Source organism: Mustelus asterias, chromosome 19 (assembly GCF_964213995.1).
Source record: "Mustelus asterias chromosome 19, sMusAst1.hap1.1, whole genome shotgun sequence".
In the NCBI taxonomy this organism is placed as follows: domain Eukaryota; kingdom Metazoa; phylum Chordata; class Chondrichthyes; order Carcharhiniformes; family Triakidae; genus Mustelus; species Mustelus asterias.
In genome coordinates, this window is record NC_135819.1 from 8,864,054 (window position 1) to 8,889,316 (window position 25,263).

The 25,263-nt window shown below is 42.2% G+C and overlaps 1 protein-coding gene across 1 annotated transcript in view; it reads left to right on the forward strand.

Annotated features, from left to right (window-relative positions):
* cacna1ab (calcium channel, voltage-dependent, P/Q type, alpha 1A subunit, b) overlaps positions 1-25,263 on the forward strand; it is a 572,403-nt gene that overhangs the window by 214,819 nt on the left and 332,321 nt on the right. Inside the window, exons 4-5 of the mRNA XM_078234782.1 lie at positions 23,708-23,799; positions 24,885-25,034. Coding sequence (XP_078090908.1) covers positions 23,708-23,799; positions 24,885-25,034 — 242 coding nt within the window. The remainder of the gene's footprint in view (positions 1-23,707; positions 23,800-24,884; positions 25,035-25,263) is intronic.

A 25,263-nucleotide genomic window follows, 5' to 3' on the forward strand; every position in this document is an offset into this window, starting at 1 on the left:
TGGTTGGCCTGCAAGAGAAGGTACAATGCATTACATGGCTCACGGAGAGAGCATTGTTTCCTCACTTAAGACCTTGAGGAATGCCAACATTTGTGTTGAGGATTCTCATGCTTCTTTGTTGCTCTCTTCACTAGCAGCACAGGCATGTTCTTCCTCCTCCATCTTGAGGGCATACTCATCGAAGCATGTGAGGGTTTGCAGCTTGAGCATGACTCCAGCTGGCAGTGCCCGCTGACGCCTGTTGTGCTCTAGGTTCTCCTGCAATGACAGGGATGGAGATTGTGTAGGTGTGAGTATGGACATTTAAGATGGTGATGAGGTGTGGCAGGCCTGGGGCTTGGGTGGGAGCTGTAGTGTACAGAGCATAGCAGCTACATGGTGATTGTGGGAGGGAGGGGGAACCTAGTGCCTGATATTGGCAGAGGCCAAAATGGCTGAGTGCGAGAAAGGGTTGGGGTGTGAGGGGTATGCTAGGGGGTCCAGTGGGAGACTGGGGGGGGTGGCTCACTTACCCTGGCTGAGCAAAGAAGATCATTAATCTTTTTCTGACACTGTTACCCTGTCCTTCTATGAAGTGCACTTGCACTGAACAGGGATGCCACTGCATCCAAGTGAGGGTGGTCACCCTGCTGGACAGCTTTCTCCTGAAGCATGGGTATAGGGTTTCCCACCTCTGCACCACTCCATCTAGCAGTCTGGTAAAGGCTCCCCTCTGTGAAATATGGTGCTGGCTTCATGGTTGACATCTCCTGCAGTCATTGTGGAACAAGTGCTGGGGAGCTGTTTATGTGGAGCTCCTCAGTACTTGAGCTGCTACACGGCGAGAAAATCAGAGGAAATGAGCCACTGGAGGGGAGCAAAACCTGTGGGAATAAAAATTAATACAAATGAGCTATAAGATTCGGACTAAAGCACGCCAGCACCGTTGGCATGCAACACTCTGTTTTTTGCACCGGAACTAACACTCTGCCATTTTTTTGGTAAGATTTCACCCATTGTCAGTAGCTGTGAAGGTGACTGACAGTGGCCTTGTATGTATCTGGCTCTTTCTAGGCTGGAGTTGGAGATAGTTGTAACATCTCAGAATTTGCCATTCACTGTTGATCAGGGAGGTATTTCGTCTCTTTAATGAGAGCTGATTTTATTGTCTCTTGCTGAAGCCATGCAGTAGCAAAAGCACCCAGCTTCACTCGACTTCATATCACAGAGTGCCACTGACTGCATGCATATCATTTTAGTTATCATAAGAACTGTGATAGAACAGACCTCCTGGCATGCTCAAACAATGCTTTTGCTGTCTGGAGGACCCTGTACTACATGGCAGAGTGGGCCAGAAGATCTGTGGTAGCTTGCTGTATGTTGCACAACCTTGTCATAAGGGGACAGCCCTTGCCACCAGCTGTATGGAGACAGCTGAGAGCTGGAACATGAGTAGGAGGTACAGTAGCTTTTAGGGGGGGGAGAAACAAAAGGAAGCACCCCAGACAGTTTCTTCCTACCCTGGCTGTCTCTGATAAACTTTTTGTGGTAGTGTGTAATCACAACCCCAATTCTTCATTCACCAACAATCCCAATCCTTACAAAAACAGGATATTGCAGATCCTGGAAGGTTGAAAGCAAAACAAGTTAAATGCTGAAAATGTTGGTCAGGCAGCATCTATAGAGTGAAACAGACTTAATTCTTAAGATGATGACCTTTCACCAGAACTCTCACCATACTTTCCCACTGTCACTGACCATATAAGTGTCTTCTTGGTAACGATGCAAAAATAAAAGCCACCACAAGAGAAACATTCCTAAAATAAACTTATCAATCAAATCATGAAAAAAAAGATGTCTCGACAGGTGGATAAGGTGGTAAAGAAAGCAGATGGAATGCTTTCCTTGGATAAGGTATTGAATACAAAAGCAGGGATGTAATGCCGGAACTCTAAAAAACACTAATTGGACCATAGTTGGAGTTTTGTGTACAGTTCTGGTCACCATTTTACAGGAAGGACATTAGGAGTAGAAAGGAGATTTACAGGAAAGTTGCTCGGGCTTGAAAATTGTAGCTTTGAGGAAAATTGGATAGGCTGGGGTTGTTTTTCTTAGAACAGAGGAGGTTGAGGATGACTTAATTGAAGTGTATAAGAATAGGAAAGGCTCAGCGAGAGTAGACTAGAAAGACCTATTTCCCCTAATTGAGAGGTCAATTCCAAGGGCATAGATTTAACGTGATTGGTTTAGAGAGGGCATGAGGAAAAACTTCTTCAACAGAGGGTGGTGGATGTCTGGAATTGATTATCTGAATTGGTGATGGAGGCAGAAATGCTCAACTCATTTAAATGGTACCTGGATCTGCTGGAAGTGCTGTTACCTGCAAGGCTGCGGATCAGGTGCTGGTGGCACAATCTTTAGCACTGCTGCCTCACAGCGCCAGGACCTGCGTTCAATTCCGACCTTGGGTGACTGTGTGTGGAGTTTGCACGTTCTCGGTGTCTGCATGGGTTTCTTCCGGTTGGTCTGGTTTCCTCCCACACTCCAAAGATGTGCAGGTTAGGTTGATTGGCCATGCTAAATTGTCCTTAAGTTTCAGGGAGATTAGTAGGGTAAATACGTGGGGTTATGGGGATAGGGCCTCGGTGGGATTGTTGTCGGTGCAGGCTCAGTGGGCTGAATGGCCTCTTTCTGCACTGTAGGGATTCTATGATCAAACATTGTATCATGGATGGATTCACAAGTCTCCATATGGAGTTGGCCAAGGGATTTATGTTAGAATCATAGAATCATAGAAACCCTCCAGTGCAGAAGGAGGCCATTCGGCCCATCGAGTCTGCACCGACCACAATCCCACCCAGGCCCTACCCCCACATATTTACCCACTAATCCCTCTAACCTACGCATCCCAGGACTCTAAGGGGCAATTTTTAACCTGGCCAATCAACCTAACCCGCACATCTTTGGAGTGTGGGAGGAAACCGGAGGAAACCCACGCAGACACGAGGAGAATGTGCAAACTCCACACAGACAGTGACCCGAGCCGGGAATCGAACCCGGGACCCTGGAGCTGTGAAGCAGCAGTGCTAACCACTGTGCTACCGTGCCGCCCTGCACAGAAAGGATGGGCCCCAAAAGCTTTGCCCAAAGTCTGTGACAAGTTGATGTCAGACCCCTCTGTTTTCCTTGACAAAGGCTTTCGGGAGTTTTCCCAATGCACCAAGCACTTCATTCTGCATACCTATCAGCCTTCTGAATGCTGCCCCATCAGTGTACTCATTTGAGTTTTCTGCAGCAGAACCCATTTAGGACCTCATTGTCTGTAAAGATGGCACCTGCAGAACCCTTACCTTCTTTCTTAGTTGCAGGCCACATGTGCCTAGTGTCTTGAGTGCAAGTTCCTTTTTTACTCTGTCCTCTGATTTGATGGAAGAGATTAGTCATGTCGTTTCCAACCGTTTTAACCTCATTGAGCTCTGATACCGATTTAAAATAAATAAGGGCTCTATTGGATAAGAGTGCTAACCAGCGTTGTTTCTGTGTAGCCAAAAAATATGATTTGTTTGCCAATAAGATTAAACTTTCAAATTTAGTTAATAATTAAATGGTTTGTTTGAATCAAAGATCTGTTGTCAGCAACAATTCCAGAAAACTAAGATAGCCATTTTGTGTCAATATATTTTAAATTGGGATACAAATTTCAAGCCTGGATTTTAGGCCCAGATTTCAGATGTGTTGCCGCTGGTTGGATAGCAAATTTGTCAAGTCTCACTCAGTCATTAATAGGCAGTCTTATCTATTTTGGTTTTAAAATGCGTGTTGTGCGCCTTCGGGTTCAGTGTAACCTGTGTTTGTGCTAACTCCCAATCTGATTTTGCAGCTGTTGAATCAGAACAAGCTATTTTTATATGCTGAAATCTATTCTATAGTGGTAAACCCAGTAGCCACAAGCCTTTATTAATATGTGCAGTTTCCAAATAAACAACAATATAAAAACCAAACACTCCAGTTCATGCTATCAATTAATATTTAATCTGAAGTAAAAGTACAGTACCTTCTCTCAAAGCAATCTGCGCTCTGCCCACCATGTTTTCCTGCTGATATGATCAGTTTTTGGGCAATGTAAAGGCAATCAAGAGTAATGTTAAAAAGACAAGCCTTAAGGATTTGTGCCTTAATACACAGAGCATTTGCATGAGAGTAGATGAATGAATCATGCAAATAGATGTAAATGGGATATCTGGAATATGTATGGGTAGAGCTGTGAAACACCAAGGGCCAAAAAATGTTTGTCGGGATTTTATATAGATCCCCAAACTGTAGTGGTACTGTTGGGGATGGCAATAAACAGGACATTAGAGATGCACGCGACAAAGGAACATCTGTAATTATGGGTGACTTTAATCTATATATAGATTGGGCAAATCAAGTTAGTAACAATACCGTAAAGGAGTGTATATGATATGGTTTTCTGGACCAATACGTTGAGGTACCAACAAGACATCATCCGAGATTGGGCATTGTGTAATGGGAAAGGAATAATTGTCAATCTAGCTGTGCAAGGCCTCTCAGAGGTGAGCGACTATACTATGATAAAATTCTTCATCAAGGTGGAGAGTGACATAGTTGATTCTGAGACTAGGATCTTGAATCTAATTTAAGGAAACTACGATGGTATGAGGCAGAAGTTCACTGTGATGGATTAGGAAATGTTGCTTAAAGTGGTGATGGTTGATAGGCAATGGCAAACATTCAAAGAATGCATGGGTGAACGGCAGCAATTGTTCATTTCTGTCTGGCACAAAAATATAACTGGAAAGGTGTCCAAACCATGGCTTACAAGAGAAATTAGAGATCGTATTAAATCCAAGGAATAGGTATACAAATTGAGCAGAAAAAACAGCAGACAAAGGGATTGACTAAGAAGGAGAAACTAGAATACGAGAATAAGCTTGAATGGAACATAAAAACTGACCGTAAAAGTTTCTATAGTTATGTAAAGAGAAAAAGATAGGTGAAAACAAATGTCCCTTACAGTCAGACACAGGGAAATTTATAATGGGGAACTAAGGAATGGCTGACCAACTAAATACATATTTCGGTTCTGACTTCACAAAGGGGGACATAAATAACGTAGCAGAAATGTTGGGGAACACAGTATTTAGTGAGAAGGAGGAACTGAAGGAAATCAGTATTAATAGGAAAATGGTGTTGGGGAAATTGATGAGATTGAAGGCCATTAAATCCCCGAGGCCTGATGATCTACATCCCAGAGTACTTAAGAATGTAGCTTGGGAAATAGTGGATGCACTGGTGATTATCTTCCAAGATTCTATAGATTCTGGAACAGTTCCTACAGATTGGAGGGTAGCTAATGTAACCTACTACTTAAAAGGGAGATGGAGAGAAAACGAGGAATTACAGACGAGTCAGCCTGATGTTGGTAGTGGGGAAATTCTAGAGTCCATTATAAAAGATTTAATAGCAGAATATTTGGAAAACAGTGGCAGGGTCCGACAGAGTCGCCATGGATTTATGAAAGGGAAATCATGCTTGACAAACCTACTTAAATTTTTCGAGGATGTAACCAGTAGAGTTAATGAGGGGGAGTCGGTAGATGTGGTTTATTTGGATTTTCAGAAGGCTTTCGACAAGGTCCAACATAAGAGATTAGTATGTAAAATTACAACACATGGGATTGGGGATTGTGTAGTGTGTTGGATAGAAATCTAGTTGGCAGACAGGAAACAAAGATTAGGAATAAACGGGTCATTTTCCAAATGGAAGGTAGTGACTAGTGGGGCATCGTAGGGTCAGGGACCCTAGCTATTCACAATGTATATTAATGATTTAGATGAAGGAACTAAATGTAATATCTACAGATTTGCAGATGACACAAAGCTGGGTGGGAGTGAGCTGTGAAACTGATGCAGAGATGCTTCAGTGTGATTTGGACAAGTGAGTGAGTTGGCAAATCCATGGCAGATGCAGAATAATGTGGATAAGTGTGGGGATATCCACTTTGGTAGCAAAAACAGAAAGGGAAATTATTATCTGAATGTCTGTAGATAGAGAGAGAAAAATGTACAAAGAGATCTGGATTGTACATCAGTCACTGAAAGTAAGCATGCAGGTGCAGCAGGTGGTGAAGGAAGCAAATAGTATGTTGGCCTTTATAGCGAGTGGATTCGAGTACAAGAGCAGGGGTGTCTTGCTGCAATTATACAGAGCCTTGGTGAGAAGACACCTGGAGTATTGTGTGCAGTTTTGGTTTCCTTATCTGAGAATGGATGTTCTTGCTATGGAGGGAATGTAGAGAAGGTTTACGGGGCTGATTCCTGTGATGGCAGGACTGACCTATGAGGAGAGATTAAGTCAGTTAGGATTATATTCTCTGGAAAATGAGAGGAAATCTCATAGAAACCTATAAAATTCTAACAGGACTAGATAGAGTAGATGCAGGAAGGATGTTCCAGATGGTGGGGGAATCCAGAACCAGGGGTCATAGTCTAAGGATACGAGGTAAACCATTTAGGACTGAGATGAGGAAAAATTACTTAACCCAGAGTGGTGAGCCTGTGGAATTCTCCACCATAGAAAACAGTTGAGGCCTAAACGTGGGCGGGACTTTCTGGCTGCATTTGCTCCAAGGCTGGAAATTCCCACCCAAAGTCAATGGACCTTTGCATGGTCTGCCCCCGCCCGCTATAATTCCCGTGACAGGCGGGACAGGAAATTTTCGCCCTGTATGTTTTCAAGGAGGAGTTTGATGTAACTTTTGGGGCTAAAGGGATCAAAAGATACGGGGGAAAGCAGGAACAGGTTACTGAGTTGGATGATCAGCCGTGATCATCATGAATGGTGGAGCAGGCTTGAAGGGCCAAATGGCCTACTCCGACTCCTGTTTTCTATGTGTCTTACCTATAGTTTCTTTTCCACTAGATAACAGCCTTGTTGGTACCTATAATTGGGGACAGCAGCACTAAATTATTGCACATCCAGATGTTTCCATGTAGCCTCTGGTGACAATAATCACACCAGATCAATACATGTTGTATTGATGCATTACACAAAAGATGAATGCCGTGCTCAAGCACACACCAGAATTTATTCACTTCCACATAGATCTAGCAAAGTGGAAAGAGCAATGGCAAATGTTACAGTCCCAATAAGGTTCAAAGGAGTTGAATTTCCTCCAACCAACGAAAAGAACTGAGAGACAAGATTTTACATTACTATAACAAACACAAATCAATAAAGATCAAATATAACTAAACTGGAAGCTAATCCATCAAAGTAAAGAAAAGCCACATTCACAGTAACTCAGTAATGCAACTGAAGTATGTATTGTGAATCTGTTTACCATGTGTGGAGTGCATCTGGCAGATACAAGAACAGTCACTCCCAGCTCACCAGCAGGATTACCTCTTCTCACCGTGTCAGGTTAAAACTTCCAGAGTCATTCAACAATCTTTCCACTCCCTGTTCAAATTTTCTTCATCTGATTATCACCAGCATGGCACTCATGACTCCTCTTTCCCTAAATCTTCAGGAGTTCTGTCTGTTTTGTTTTATCCTTTTTAACAGAAACTGAACTCTCACGAGCATCCTGCTTGTTGGTTATTAACATAAAACAGTTCACCGGCTTCCCAAGCAGGAGCTTATTTATATCTCCATCTTAAATAGCAGTTGTTCTTTTTCCTGTGAGATACTATGAAAAAGTGTTGAAACTGCTACCCAACATTTCAATAGGTTTATGTTTGAATCTCTCTTCCCATGGCAGCCAGATCACATGGGCATGTCTGAACTGGGGTTTTATCATGACTTCACAATCCCCCCTTTGTAGAACATTCTGCTTCATCTTAAGTTAAAACTAACATTTCATAGAATCATAGAAACCCTGCAGTGCAGAAAGAGGCCATTCGGCCCATCGAGTCTGCACCGACCACGATCCCACCCAGGCCCTACCCCCATATCCCTACATATTTTACCCGCTAATCCCTCTAATCCACGCATCTCAGGATACTAAGGGGCAATTTTAGCATAGCCAATCAACCTAACCCGCACATCTTTAAAACTCACATTTTAAAGCATAATCATTTGTAAGGTCCAGCATACATGACACAAGCAATTTATTTTATACGGCTGAATTGCCACAAGTGCAGGATATTATTGATATTAGTTATGCAGTTATAAAAGCCCTGCCTGAAAGCACTACCAATTTCATATGCAGGAAAGAATTTCATTCACTAAATATGCTGATCGAGTGATGGAAGCTATCTCATTCTACATGTCAATGCATGCTATCCAAGGAAACAATCATGATTCTCTTATTCTCAGGCAAGGGATGCTGCTGCGTTGTTTAGCTCGAGCAAGCAGATGGGGGACAGCATATTCACTTTACCCCGGTTAATATCTCCTTTCCCTCATTTACCATAGACCAAAAACAGTACGATGAAAAACTGAGTGCTGCAACAGTAACAGTTGTGCAGACATTTGGGCTTCTCAAGTGCTCTTTCCTTTGCCTGGATCAATTAGGGTTCCCTCGGCAATGGTTTAAGAATTATAGTGACTTGCTACATCCTTCTTAATTTGGCCATTTCAAAGAGATTGAGCCTTCCTAACACAGAAGGTAAAGAGAAAGAAAGTGCTGGAGACCAGTGGCAAATAGCTTCTTGAGTCTTGTTGGAGTTGTACTCAGCCAGACAAGTGGAAAGTATTCCAACACACTCCTGACTTGTGCCTTGAGATGGTGGACAGATTTTGAGAAGTTAGGTGAGTTACTTGCTGCAGAATTCCTAGCCTCTGACTTGCTCTTGTAGCCACAATGGCTAGTCCAGTTCAGTTTCTGGTCAATGGTAACTCCCATACTGAATCCCCCTTTATCCCCCTTGATAAAGGGGGATTCAGCAATGCTAATGCCATTGAATGTCAAGGGGCAATGACTAGATGCTCTCTTGTTGGAGATTGTCATTATCTGGCGCTTGTAGGCATGAATGTTACTTACCACTTGTCAGCCTGATCCTGAATGTTGTCCAAGTCTTGCTGTATACGGGCACAGTCTGCTTCAGTATCTGAGGAGTCGCAAATAGTGCTGAACATTTGCGCAATCATCAGTGAACATCCCCACTTGATCTTATTATTAGTGTAGCCTAAACCTACATTCTGGATCCAACCTAAAATCGATGAAATAAGTGGCACGCATTGGAGGAGTAAGTGTCATTCAACTTTGGATCCAAATTCAGCTTATCTCCAACTTTACACTGCTGGTGGTATTGTGGCTATTTTTGAATAATCAAATTCTAAAAGTGCAAACGGCCTTAAATTGTATTATTTAAGGCAGTAGCTTTTGAGTTTGGTGTACTGACATCTGAAACTGAAAAAAAAAGGAAAAAATAATTTCAAGATGAAAATCCAGAATAAACTTGCAGTGAAAAGAGGACACTCTTACCTTTTGGGATCCACCATCGGTTTACCAGTTGCTGCAATATTCATTGGTATACAAGCAGTCAAAGCAGATACACATCTGTCTGCTATTATCCAGAGATTATTCCTTGTATACAGCAGAATAAATCAAAACGACTTCTTTCTTCTCTTCCCCACCCAACCCATTATGCGTTTACAGTAATCGTGAGCATATTGTTGTAGTGACGTTATTGTTGAGCTGCAGTTTGTTGCTCTGGAGATTATGTGAATGAGCAAATGTCCATTGCCATGGTAACCGTTATGAATGAGTTATGGCCCGTTGCCATGGTAACAGTTATGAATGAGCAGTGGCCAGTTGCCAAGGAAACAATGTGAATAAGCAGTGGTCTGTTGCTATGGAGATGGTGTGAATGAGAAGATACCCGTTGGCATGATTTTATCGAGTAGGTTTAGAAATATATACATGATAAAGCTTTGCATTTTAAAAATGATTGATAATATACCAAAGTTGTTTTAGAAGTCAGATCTGAGCTACAGGATTTTATACCTTAAAAAATTTAAAACTAGTTATTCTCATAGCTAGAAAGAATCATTTACATTTCAGGCAGAGCTGAGGTTTTATCTCTCTGTCTCCACATACTCAGTCACCTCATATCACCTCAGGTACTCCTTCAGATTGGAGAGGATAGTGTGGAGATGAGCAAGTTGCAATATGATTTATGTTCTAGATAATATATACATGTAACATATTAAAGTCAGGTACCTCTAGATCAGCAATGCTGCAAGGCATTTGCAAGAGCAGACAGTCAGGTGCAATAAATTAACCTTACTGCCTGAGGGTAGCAAGAAGTCAAAAACACCCAGGGATCCTTCTGTGACCTTATTGCCCCTGCTGAAACATGGGCATGTCAGATGACCACAAGGTTGGTTTCTGGTATCCATAGCCTAACAACCTTCAAATATGAAGTACTTGAACTAGATAGTGGTGGGAAACTGGTTCCCAAAAAGCTGTTTCAGGATTTAAATTAGGAGAGATGGGGGAATAGTTAGAACAAGCTGGGAAAAACTGTAAAGCACAAGGTATTATCAGCAGCGATGTATATGTGGCAGTAACAGTGCAAGATGGAACATAACTGTATTTGTGCCGCTATATTGTGCAAACCAGAATGTCTGTTGTGTGAAGTTCAGCTGCTGCAAACTAAACTCCACTTATTTCCCCAAGGTGTTATCTGGGTGTGTTACAGTGCGTATTCTATGTGGCGAATGATAGCTTCAGTTTTGGATCCAATAGAATGTAAATCTGTGGACTGTGTTACTTTTTGTAACTTTCCACAAGCATTTGTTTTGAAATTTGCCTAATGTTATATCACAAAAATGCTAAATAAGCATGTATTTAACACCAAATTTGTTATATCGCTGCATAACGTGCTTATAGGATGATGCTACACAATGCCATGTGGGTAAAAGTCTAATTGCCTTATCCAGATCCAAAGTTGAAATGGATCTGAAGTTTATATTTAGATTTATATTGCTCATGTTATTTGGAACATGTCCAGCTTTCATTTCTGCTGACAACTTTCTTGGACTGTTATTCTTGTCAAGCCTGCAGATAAACACCACTTTTCTTTTTATTAAAAATAATCATTAAGAACTACCTTTCTATTAAATATATTTCTGAATCTCCAGTGACACTGCTTATAAGCTAGGATGCTTGTTTAAAAAGACAGGAGCTTTATAATGTGTAATATACCCTGTATTATTCTTTTGCTCAGGTACAATTGTGCTTGAATGTTACTAACCACCTTCCAGAGTGCAAAGAGTAATTATTGAAATAGACGTGTCCTCGGGTCATTTGAACATTAATTACTGTTGAGAAGCCGAGTTTCCAGATGGGCAGATGCTTATAAATTTCTGGTCAGGGAAATAAACTGCCCTTTTTATATAAAAAAGATTTTTGACCCTTGAAATGTCACCAATATATTTTTATGCTTTTAATATAGGCTAGATGTTAACCATTTAGAGAGGACGGAGAGTCCACATTTCACATGGCAAACAAGTTGTTACAAGGCTATTAAACTTTACACCATATCTGAGGCTTTATAAAAAGAGGCATATAGTGCAAAACCAAGGAAATTATGATAAAGATTCATAAGTATCTGGTTAGACTGCAGTTGGAATATTGTGTAAAATCCTAGGCACCACACTTTAAGGAGAAAGGATATCAAAACCTTAGACTGCAGAGGAGATCTCACAATCACAAAATGGTTACAGCACAGAAGGAGCCCATTGTGTCAGCGCTGGCTTTCATAGAATCCCTAGATTGCAGAAAGAGACCATTTGGCCCATTGAACCAACAACAATCCCACCCAGTCCCATCCCCGTAACCCCACGTATTTACCCTGCTCATCCCCTTGACATCAAGGGGCAATTTAGCATGGCCAATCCACCTAACCTGCAAATCTTTGGAGTGCGAGGAAACTGGAGCAGTCGGAGGAAACCCAAGCAGACCCGGGGAGAATTGAACCCAGGTCCCTGGCGCTGTGAGGCAGCAGCGCTAACCACTGTGTCACCGGAGCAAAGGAGCAATTCATCTATTGCCATTCTCCACCTTCTCCCTGTAGCCCTGCACCTTTCCCTTTTTAAGATGATCCATTTTACTCTTGAATACCTTGATTGAACTCTCCTCCTCTCACTCTCAGATAATGCATTCCAGTTCCTAACCACTCGTTGTGTGGAAAAACATTTCCCCCATGTTACTTTTGCTTTTTTTTTTGTAAATTATCTCAACTATGTCCCCTCTTGTTCTTGACCCTCCCCACCAATGGGAACACTTTCTCCTTATATACTCTTGTGCAAATCACTCATCATTTTGAATACTTTCATTAAATCTCCTCACAACCTTCTCTCTCCACGTGGAAAGCAGTCCTGACTTCTCCAATCTATGATGTGGCGATGCCGGCGTTGGACTGGGGTAAACACAGTAAGAAGTTACACAACATCAGGTTAAAGTCCCAACAGGTTTATTTGGTAGCAAGTTGCTAATGGCTTTTTGGTAGCTTTTTGGTAGCTAGTGGCTTTTGCTACCAAATAAACCTGTTGGACTTTAACCTGGTGTTGTGAGACTTCTTACTGTGTTCTCCAATCTAATCATGTAACTGAAGTTCCTCATCCTTGGAACCATCCATTGATTTACTAGAATGTTTCCTGGGATAAGGAACTTGAGATATGTGTGGAGATTAGACAAATTACAATTTTTTCCCTATGTACAAGGTATTTACTGGGGAATTGATAATAAGCAGGTTAGACACCTGGCTTTCAGCTTGAGACTGATAGATTGAAAGTGTCCTCTTTCTGGTTGCTATAATCCCCCTGAGGTCCCCAGCATCACAGTTGCCAGTTTTGAGCCAATTTGATTCACTTCATGTGATATCAAGAAATGACTGATGTCACTGGATACAATATTCCAGCAACAGGACTGAAGACTTGTGTTCCAGAACTTGCTGCACCACAGAGCCAAGCTGTTCCCAGTACAGCTACAACACTGGCATCTACCCGGCAATGTGGAAAATTGCCCAGGTATGTCCTGTACACAAAAAGGACAAATTCAACCAGGCCAATTACTGACCTTTTACCATCCTATGTCTACTCTTGATCATCAGCAAAGTGACGGAAGGTGTTGAAAACAGTGCTATCAAGTGGCACTTACTTGTCAATAACCTACTCACTGATACTCAGTTTGGGTTTCGCCAGGGTCACTCAGCTCTTAACCCCATTACAACCATGGTAAAAACATGGACAAAATGCTGAACTCAAGAAGTGGGATGAGAGTGGCTACCCTTGACATAAAGGCAACATTTGACTGAGTCAAGGTGTCAAGGAACCCGAACAAAAATAAAGTCAGTGGAATAAGAAGGAAGATGGTTGTGATTGTCAGAGGACAATCATCTCAGTCCCAGGATATCACTGCAGAAGTTCCTCAGCATAGTGTCTTAGGCCCAACCATCTTCAATTGCTGCATCAAAGACCTTCAAGCCACAATAAGGTCAGAAGTGGAGATGTTCACTAATGATTGCACTAATGTTCAGTACCATTCGCGACTCCTCGGATACTGAAGCAGACCGTGCCCATATTCAGCATGACCTGGACAATATTCAGGCTTAGGCTGACAAGTGGCAAGTAACACTTGTGCCACACAAGTGTCAGGCAGTGACCATCTTCAACAAGATGGAACCTAACCATGTCCCTTTAGTAATGCTATTGAATGTCATCACCAAAAACCCTACTGTCAACATCCTAGGGGTTACTATTGGCCAAAAATGGATCTGGACTGGTCTAGCCATATAAATATGGGGGGCGGCACGGTAGCGCAGTGGTTAGCACTGCTGCTTCACAGCTCCAGGGTCCCGGGTTCGATTCCCGGCTCGGGTCATTGTCTGTGTGGAGTTTGCACATTCTCCTCGTGTCTGCGTGGGTTTCCTCCGGGTGCTCCGGTTTCCTCCCACAGTCCAAAGATGTGCGGGTTAGGTTGATTGGCCAGGTTAAAAATTGCCCCTTAGAGTCCTGGGATGCGTAGGTTAGAGGGATTAGTGGGTAAATATGTGGGGGTAGGGCCTGGGTGGGCTTGTGGTCGGTGCAGACTCGATGGGCCGAATGGCCTCCTTCTGTACTGTAGGGTTTCTATGATTTCTATGATTTCTATGACATATGGTAGCTGCAAGTACAGGTCAGAGACAGAAGATAAATCTTCAGAAGGAACTCACCTCCTGACAACCCAAATCCTGTCCACCATCTACAAGGCACATGTGTGATGGGATACTCTCCACTTGCCTGGATGGGTACAGCTCCAACAACAGGCTTGTCACCATCCAGAAAGACGTGCTGGTTAGGTGCATTGGTCATGCTAAATTCTCTCTGTGTACCCGAGCAGGCACCCGAGTGTGGCAACTAGGGAATTTTCTCAGTAACTTCATTGCAGCGTTAATGTAAGCCTACTTGTGACACTAATAAATAAAAAAAGAAGAAAGCAGCCTGTTTGATTGGGATCACATCCACCACTTCCAATATCCACTCTCTCCATCACTGGTGCGCAGTGGCAGGCCGTGTGTACCATGTACAAGATGCACTGCAGCAACTCACCAAGGCTCCTTTGACAGCACCTTCAAAACTTCGATCTCTATTACCTGGAAGGACAAGGGCAGCAGATACATGGGAACACCACCGTCTGCAAGTTCCCCTCCAAGTCGCTCACCATCCTGATTTGGAACTTTACTGTCATTCCTTCACCATTGCCACATCGAAATCCTGGAACTCCCTCCCTAACAGCATTGTGGGTGTACACAAGCTACATGGATTGCAGTGGTTCAAGAAGGTAGCTCACTAGCAGCTTGTCAAGGATAATTAGGGATGGGTAATATAAATGCCCACCTGACCAGTAACACCCAAGTTTTATGAAAGAATAAAAAGATGTTCCATGAGTGTCTCCCTTGGTGCAGGTTATTGTAATAATGGTGACATTTATTTGGTTATAATGTCTTAGGATTATCTTTTGATTTGAGAGAGGGTTGTAGATTAGGGATGTATCTTTGAATTTAGGATAAATGAGAGGGATCATGTGATCTGTGCTGGAGTCTACTTGATTGTAAAAACTGGATGGTAATAGGTAAGAATGGAAGGGAAGAATTAAATAGTGTTACTGAGAGGGAGGTGACTGATATTTATATTTTAGGACAATCACAATTATGTCCATAATCAGAGGACTTTAAATCTCCTAAAACCTACAAAGGTGTTACTGGCATCAAGAAAGTTAATAGTTGTGCTAAAACCTTTTGTTTCTAAGAGGAAAGGCTGTTGTGGTCAGAGATAGCTAATTTCTACTCAGAGACAGGGCTAAGGTGTTTTCTGTTGCCACGGAGGAGTGATGGATGAAGCCAATTTGGGATCAAGTAACAGGTTTTCCTTTAAACGCACTAATATCATAGACAGTTGGTTGCAACTTTGGTATTGTGTCGTTTGACACAGAGTTGAATGAGCAAAAGGAGATAAATGTTAGGTAGGCCTGGACCTTAAACAGAGAACGTACTAACTTTGTTGTTCACCATGTGCATTGCAGGTGGGAGCTCACACTCAGTTTGGAGAAAGAGTTCATAAAGGGAAAATGGACCAGAAGGTTTGCCTTGCTTGGGGCTAGAGGAAGAAATCTACATTAACCTTCATTGTGAAAGCCGGTTACCTTAGGAAAGTACTAGGAGAAAGTAGCTTGTGTCTACCCATAGCCAGGACGAGGAGTGTAGGGGCCATTTGGAGCTGGGAGTCTTCCTGATTTTTAATTCACTGAGCATGAATGCACTGAGGCCCACATTTGAGCTGAAAAGTTCATAGCATGAAGTTTTGAAGGAATGCTGGAGGGCTGCTTAGCCAACAGCTAATGGAATAATCTCTATGAGATCTCCTACCTCTGTAAAAAGCTGAAATACCGTGGAAAAATCACAATGAATACCAGAGAACTGTGACATAAATGGTTCAATCCCAGAAGGAGAAATTAATGAAACCTCAAGATCTCATAATTTATAATGGATCACTTGGTGGAATTAGGAAGTAGAAAGGGAACTGAATTTGTATTCTAAGTTTTGACAAACTCCAGTGTTAATTTGTGTATTTTTCATATGCGGTTGTAAAGATGTGCTTTCGCAGACTTCATTAATGAGTGCAAAAGATATTTTATTAGTAAGAATTGTACAGTAGCCTCATGGCTGTAGCTAGCTCCCAAAATGTCTCCTTGTCTAAGAGGATTGTACTCCTGGGGTGATTCCCTACTCGAGTCCACATTGGTCACCCAGCCCATGTCACCCTTACTGTGTTGTGTTGTCCTTTAAGGGGCAATCACCACGGCAGTAAAGTTAGTTTTACTTAAAAACATGAAATCTTGTGGTGTAGTTATTTCAAATTTCTCTTTACACATTAATGGTCTCTCCAGAGATCACAACAATCATATGTGGGCAGAATATTTTTGGAATAAATAGAAATCTAACGAATGTGAAGGATGGGAGACTGGCCAGGAGAGCAGTGGACCGAAGTTTGAGAACAGCTTAGTTCAGAGGATGCCAATTTGGACTTTAATTAGAGTGCTGGGACAGGAGCTGGAACCTGATTGGAGAGATGTCAACGGGGGTTGCAGGAAAGATGGACACGGACTTTAGGAGATGTTTAAGAACTTTGGAGAGGAGAGATTGGAGAGGAGGCAGTAATTTGCAAAAATAAGGAAGGGTCAAGATGGGTTTTTAATGTGATTTGGTGTTAATGACACTTTGAAATGGAGGGAGGAGGCATTACATAAATTGATGAGATTATTTACAATTTCAACAGGTATGAGACCCAAGGAAAGGGTTAAATCATCTGCAGTTTATTGCTAATTTGCCAAGTTCATTCCTTTTCAATATAAATGGAAAACCATGAAGGAACAAAGTACATGCAAAATTCCATAGTGCATTGCTGTGGTGATTGTCCCTTTAAGGACAACACAATCACCTTACTATCTATATCATGCAAATCCAAATTTATCTTAAGGAATAATGGTCAGAACAAGACACAACAAATGTAATAATCTTATATAAATTGCATGTTCTTTCAGTTTTTTTTCCTCTTGTGTCTTGAAGACCTTTATGTGTGCTGAGACACGGTCCATGAGGAGTGGTACCTCACTCAAATAGTCATCCTTCATCTGTGAACCTACTTTGGAGTATCAACAATATAAATGACAAATTGAGTGGGGAATTCCCACTCACCTGAAGAAGGGGCTTGGAGCTCCGAAAGCTTGTGTGGCTTTTGCTACCAAATAAACCTGTTGGACTTTAACCTGGTGTTGTTAAACTTCTTACTGTGTTTACCCCAGTCCAACGCCGGCATCTCCACATCTTAACACCTATAACAGGTCAGGAGTTATTTTTCAATTCAACAGAAACAGACCCAAATGAACATGGTTCAGTCTGAATATGATTATAGTCGGGTATTCTTCTCTGCTTTAAGCTGGAAGAACAGGAGTTAAAGATGCTTTACACTGCATTTAACCTATGATATTCTTGAACTGGGGATGCTTGGTAATGATGCTGGTTGATTAAATCAAAATCATTGCATCTGGCAGGACTAATATTTCTCCCCTTTGAGCTCAAAATTATTACCAAAAAGATGCCCATAATTTATTTCAACGCTATATCCTGATCTTGTACCTGTTTGTTAAAGCCATTAACTTTTTTTATTCTGTCACTCACAAACACAGTGAGATGAGCCCCTCTCAAAAACCAGTCTCCACCATTACAGCCTGGCTTCAGTTTCTGTGGTGGTGAGGTAAATGTTTATTGATTGAGTAAAAAGGATATTTTATTTCACTGAGGTGAAATGATGTGCTCTTATTAAAATTAACATGATGCAGCAGAAAATACAATTGCTATGGTGATTGCCTCTTAACGAAATTAACATTATGCAGTAACTGGGCAGCGCTGTGAGCAAGATGCCATTTTACTTCAGTATGTGCGTGGTTCTTCTTGCATCATTCATGTTTTTGTATATGTCAGTTCAGTCTGCCAAACACAATTCCACCTGTATATCCTAATGTGATTTTTTTTTTTAGTCATTCATGGGGTGTAGGCTTCTTTGGCTAGGCTAGCAATAATTGCCCTTGAGATCATCCTGCCCATTGCTTCTGTTTCAAATGACAGTCTGTGTGTGCTACAAACTCTATTTCCTAGCCATATTGTTGGTAGTTCCTGAGTGAAAAGATTCTAGGTTCAGAACCCAGGGTTGAGTGCAGAAACCAAGACTGACACTACAGTGCAGTACAAAGGGCACATTGCACTGTTGACGTGCTTGTCTTTTGGATGAGACATTAAACTGAGGTCCCATCTGCCAGTTTGGGTGGATGTAAAACATGCCATGGCATTATCTTGAAGAATACCAGAGGAGTTATCCCCATGTCCTGGTCAGTACTTGTCCCTCAATCAACTGCACAGAAAATACATTATTTGGTCTATCACGTTGTCAATTCATTCACAAATGTGGGCTGAATATGGATGTTGGCTGTAATATTGACCCAATCAAAACAGAAACACTAACTGATGTCTGATGCTGAACGAGACTATTTGTAACTTTGCCATTCTATTTGTGCCTGAATTTAACTCCAACCATATATCAGCTGGAATTCTGTTCACATCCCACCGCCACTGAAAGCGAGGATGGAGAATTTGACGCTCGGAAACCTATGTTCACTACAATGGGACTAGAGGATCCCGCTGGCGTGAATGGCTGGAGAATTCCATCACCAAGACTGCATATTCCCACCTCTGTAATAATACCCATCTTCAGATTGGCTTCAGTTCATCTGCTGAGGAAGATCTCATCCATGGTTTTCTTATCTTCAAATAATTATTCCAATTTTTTTCTGCCTCCTACCCTACACAATTTTGAGCTTATCCAAAATGCTGCTCTCCTTGTCCTAATTTGCATCAAGTCCAGTTCATCCATCACCTCACATTGGCTTCAGGTCTAGTAATGCAATGATTTTAAAATTCTCATCCTTTTTTGCAAATCTCCCCGTGGCCTCTTTCCTCCCTACCTCTGTAACCCCCTCCAGACCTACAAAGCCTCCAAGATCTCTGCATTCTCCATTCCTTTCACTTGTGCATCCTCTGTTTTAATTGCTGCAACATTGGTGGCCATGTGTTCGACTGCAAAGGCCATAAGTTCTGGAATTCCTTCCCTAAACTTCACCATGCCCCCCCTCCTACTAAAAGCATTTTCCTATTTGTCCTGCACTCTCATTATGCAGCGAGTGTCAATTTTTGTGTGGTATCACTCATGTGAAGCATCCTGGGCCATTTTACTGCATTTTAGGCATTAAAAGTTAGAGCTGTTGATACAGTATTATCCACTGTATAACACATTATACAGCACGGTGGCACAGTGGTTAGCACTGCTGCCTCACAGCGCCCAGGGACCTGGATTCGATTCCCGGTTTGGGTCACTGACTGTGTGGAGTTTGCACGTTCTCCCCAAGTCTGAGTGGGTTTCCTCCAGGTGTTCCGGTTTCCTCCCACAGTCCAAAAGACATGGCGGTTAGGTATATTGGCTGTGCTAAATTCTCCCTCAGTGTACCCGAACAGGTGCCGGAGTGTGGTGACAAGGGGATTTTCACAGTAACTTCATTGCAGTGTTAATGTAAGCCTACTTGTGACTAATAAATAAATAAACACATGGTGGATTATATACACAGACCAAAAGATTCCCTTTGTGCACAATTATTGATCCACGTGCAAATTCCCCTCGGTATTGCGGTACTTTTGCAAAATTATTTTTTGTCCAATTTTTTGCCCCAACTCATTTGTATGTCACCAAATGAAAAATCCTCCATGAGCCAGTACAATAGACATTGTTTTCAACTGTAATTTTTTTGCATGAAAACATATTCCTTGGGGTATTTAGAAATTGTAACCTGATCCCATTTTATTAATACAGTTAAAAACACTTTAAATCAATAGCTAATCCAGAATCCTGAGTAACCAAATTTTAAATAACTAAAAATGACTTTAAAATACTTTATAGTTACGTTGATTTATGCTGAACTTATACAAGACAATGGCAGAGTCATCAGGAGTATAGAAACACAGAGGGACCTAGGTGTGCAAGTCCACAAATCCTTGAAGGTGGCAACACAGGTGGAGAAGGTGGTGAAGAAGGCATATGGTATGCTTGCCTTTATAGGACGGGGTATAGAGTATAAAAGCTGGAGTCTGATGATGCAGCTGTATAGAACGCTGGTTAGGCCACATTTGGAGTACTGCGTCCAGTTCTGGTCGCCGCACTACCAGAAGGACGTGGAGGCGTTAGAGAGAGTGCAGAGAAGGTTTACCAGGATGTTCCCTGGTATGGAGGGTCTTAGCTATGAGGAGAGATTGGGTAAACTGGGGTTGTTCTCCCTGGAAAGACGGAGAATGAGGGGAGATCTAATAGAGGTGTACAAGATTATGAAGGGGATAGATAGGGTGAACGGTGGGAAGTTTTTTCCCAGATCAGAAGTGACGTTCACGAGGGGTCACGGGCTCAAGGTGGGAGGGGCGAAGTATAACACAGATATTAGAGGGATGTTTTTTACACAGAGGGTGGTGGGGGCCTGGAATGCGCTGCCAAGTAGGGTGGTGGAGGCAGGCACGCTGACATCGTTTAAGACTTACCTGGATAGTCACATGAGTAGCCTGGGAATGGAGGGATACAAACAATTGGTCTAGTTGGACCGTGGAGCGGCACAGGCTTGGAGGGCCGAAGGGCCTGTTTCCTGTGCTGTACTGCTCTTTGTTCTTTGTTCTAAGACACTGGTTGGACTTTAGCTGGAATATTCTGTACAGCTCTTGATGCCACACTATAGGAAGGATGTGAACGCATTGGAGAGAGTGCAGAAATGACTGGACTGTTCCCCTTGGAGAGAAGAAGACTAGGACGAGATTTGATAGAGATGTTCAAGATAGAGATGTTCAAGATCACGAGGGAGCTGGACAGAGTAGATAGGGAGAAACTGTTCCCACTCATAAAAAGATCAAGAACGAGAGGACACAGATTTAAAGTGATTTTCAAAAGAAGCAAACATGATGTGAGAAAAAATTGTTTCACATAATGAATGGTTTGGGTCTGGAATGCAGTTCCTGGAAGAAGGGGAGGTGGGTTCAATCGAGACATTCAAGAGGGCATCAAATGATAATTTGAATAGAAACAATGTGCAGGGTACAACAAAAAGGCAGAAGAATGGCACTAACTCATAATGCTCACAATCGTTTTGAGCGCTGGTGCAGTCACAATGGGCTGAATGGCCTCCTCCTATGCAGTGACTTGATGGATTGATTTTTTAAATTAGATTTTTTTAAATTAAATGCTTTGAAACTGTTTGATTGTTGTCTTGCACCTAAAAAAAACCCTTAATTTTAAGAACCTCATTGAAGGGCCATAAACAGGCACAACTGAAATTGAAGTAATTGTCTGACAGAGCTGTGGTTGTAAAATGTAGTATCGAGAAACCTGAGCTTTCAATGGGCTTTATAAATAGAGGCATAGAGTGCAAAAGCCAAAAGGTTTCACCAGACCACTAGGAAACAGTTTAGCTGCACATGGCTGTACTTGGATAAGGGGCCGAGAAACAGGAGAAGCACCAGGCCCATGACCTCTCTACCAGTCCCTCACTGCAAGCTGCACAACCTTGCCATCATGAATGAACAGCCCTTGCCACCACCTATTAGATGAGAAGCTAAGGAGGTGAAAGAGGAATGGCAGCAGAAGAGGAACTGGTCGAGAAGTCAGACGTTTCCGACTTATTTAGCAGAATAGTTACCCAGAAAATGTTGGAAAGGTTCAAACAAGTCCTAACTCTTGAGTAACTATATTGCTGACCCCCTTGACTCCCCACTGGTCACCCCTGACTACTCCTCGCTGACCCAACTACTCCTGGATCTCTCCCTGAACCCCTGACCACCACCAAGACCTATCCTACACCCTCACCCACTTCTCTGCCACCTTACCGCCTCACCCACTTAATTACCATCCTATCCACTCACTCATTTCCCTTATACACTTTCCTTTTCCCCATAGATTATCAAAGTGGCTTTGGGACATTTAAACTTAACAGAATACAGCAGCTAGTGCCGTAAAAACGGTGCTGTGCTTGGCTTCTCTAGACAATCCTGCACTATGAAAGAGGGCTCTAGGCTCCACCTTTCTGAGGAGGCCCGGTTCCATAGTCTGGGCAAGAAATGTGGAGCTCCGATGTAAGGTAATTAAATAGGAGTGGAATGGCAATCAATGGCAGTTGCCATTCCTCAGAAGATATGGCCCTATGTTGTCCAGTTCTGGCCTCTTGCACGTCTCCAATTTTCATTGCTCCACTATTGGCAGCCATGCCTTTAGCTGCCTCGGCCAGAGAACAACTGAGAATTGGTGGACAGGACACAGTTTCAAAATCTGTAGGTTTTTAACACTTGGAAGTATTCTGAACTATGTGGAGGATAGTGATAAACTTCAAGAGGACATCGATTGGCTGGCACAATGAGCAGCCACATGGCATTCGACATTTAAAGTGGAGGAGTTAGAGGTGGTACATTTTGGTCGGAAGAATAAGGAGCGGCAAAATAAAATAAAGGATATAATTTCAAAACGGCTGGAGCAAGGGAAAACCCTGGGATATATGTACACCGTTGAAGGTTGTGAGCCGTTGAGAAAGTGGTTGAAAAGACATATGGACTTTATGAATAGAGACATGGAGTGCAAAAACAAGGAAGCTATGATGAACATTTGTAAAACACTGGTTGGGCCTCAAATGGAATATTGTGTCTGATTCTGGGCACCACTTCAGGAAGGATTTAGAGAAGGTGCTAAAAAGGTTTACAAGAATGGTTCCAGGGAAGATGGATTCTGTCATTGGATAAACTGGAGAAACAGGTGTTGTTCTCCTTAAAGAAAAGGAGATTGAGAGGAAATTTGATGATGATGTTCAAAATCATAAGGGGTCTGGACAACTTAGATAGAGAAAAGTTGTTCCAAGTGGCAGAAGGGCCAAGAATCTGAGGACACCAATTGAAGGCAGTTGGCAAAAGAAGCAATGGGTGCATGACGAAAATTCCTTTTACGCAGCGAGTGGTTCAGACCGAGAATGCCTTGTTTGAGAGTGCAGTGGAAGCAGATATAATCATGGCTTGGAAAAGGGAATTAAATAAATACCCTAAGATAAATATTTTTCAGGGCTATGGGGGAGAAAAAGTTATGATGTGGAGATGCCGGCGTTGGACTGGGGTAAACACAGTAAGAAGTTTAACAACACCAGGTTAAAGTCCAACAGGTTTATTTGGTAGCAAAAGCCACACGACTGAGAAAAAGTTGGGCAGAGCGATTAGTTTAGTTACTCTTGCAGAGAGCCGGCACAGACACAACGGGCCACATGGCCTCCGTCTGTCCTGTGACCATTCTATGATTCTGTGAACTTGGATATGATGTCTTTCCATGTACCCATCCTGTTCCAGCAAAAACCTATCGCCAGAAGAGAAGAGTGGCTGCTTCTATGAGGAACTGTAACTTAGCATGAGTCTTAACATTTAAGTGAGGCAAGAAAATAGATGAGGAAACATTTTGCCAAGATGGAGCAAAGTTCATTATACAGGAACAAATTTCCTTCCTGTGTCCTGTGCCTTGTATAGATTTAGAGCCAGATATACAATAGAGTGTGGGAGTACAACTCCTATATTGTGTATGTAATTATTTTCTATGTTTTCTTTTCCAGTATTGTGGCTACAACAGGGGCAGAATTTGATCTTCGAACTTTGCGTGCAGTTCGAGTCCTCCGACCGTTGAAGTTGGTTTCTGGAATTCCAAGTATGTATTACAGCTGTTTTAGAATAGTTTTTAAAGATAACAAGCAGTAGATTTTAAGAATTAATCTCTGGTGCAATTGATCCTTCATTTGTATTCTGACATGATGAACCATGAACTGGTAGAATGTGGTCTTAAACCTCTTTTTTAAAATCATTTTTATGGGACATGGGCGTCGCTGGCTGAGCCAGCATTTATTTCCTATCCCTAACTGCCCTCCATTTCAGAGGGTATTTGAGAGTCAACCACATTGCTGTGGCTCTGGAGTCAGACTGGGTAAGAACAGCAGATTTCCTTCCCTAAAGGACATTAGTGAATAGATGGGTTTTTCCGACAATCAACAATGGTTTCATGGTCATCAGTAGACTTTTAATTCCAGATATTTTTATTAAATTCTACTTTCACCATCTGTGGTGGTGGGATTCGAACCCGGGTCCCCAGAGCATTCTCTTGGTCTCTGGATTGCTAGTCCAGTGATAATACCACGAGGCCACTGCCTCCTAGCAGATATGAATGTACCAAACATCCTGTCCTTACTGCTGACAGAAGGGCCTAAATTTTCTTCTGGGCAGGTTTAAGGCAGGCAGAAAACAAACACGAAACTCAATTTTAACTGCCAGCTTCATTTGAATCATGGCTGGCTGATGTTCCATCTGTTTTGGATTTGATGTATGGAAAGTGGGATCTGGAGAATAATCCACAGTAAGGGAGCTATTGTGTGGAGCCCAGAGGTGCCTAGGCCACACAGAAAGATAAAAGTGAAGCTCCTTTGTGACCACTTTGCCACTCCGGCTTCAGTTAAAATTGAAGTTGAGTCCTGACATATGTGTGTAAAGACGGACCTTGTCAACTTTGGGCAAGTCGAGCATATTAACTTTCATAATGGTGGGATCCTGGTAGCTTTCCAGTGCTTAAGTGAGTCAGGTGATTTTACCTACCTGTCTGAAAGTGTTCCATTTTCCAGAACTAATGTGCTTCCATTTGGTGAGCAGAAAGATCACATTAGACCAGAAAATGTAAGATATGAGACGTTTCTTAGCGATGATTTACAAAAGACATGATTTAATTGGAGTTTCTTTATATTTTAGGTTTACAAGTCGTGCTCAAGTCCATCATGAAGGCAATGATTCCCCTGCTTCAGATTGGGCTACTACTATTTTTTGCCATTCTCATGTTCGCTATCGTTGGATTAGAATTTTACATGGGCAAATTTCATAAAGCGTGCTTCGATAGCAACAGTACGTTTGTGTGTCTGAAAGTGTACGTTTAGAAGTTTGGATGAGGCTGTAATTTATTCCAGAGTTTTATTCATCATAATAAAAAACAAATTGCCATTGGAATAGCCTGTGAACTCTGAGATTACATTAACAGCCAAATCCTCATGTTCTGTTCAAATTTTCTAAATTATTGTCTTGAGTACCAAAGAGAATTAACTGAACAACTAATATGGTACTGAACCATAAAGAC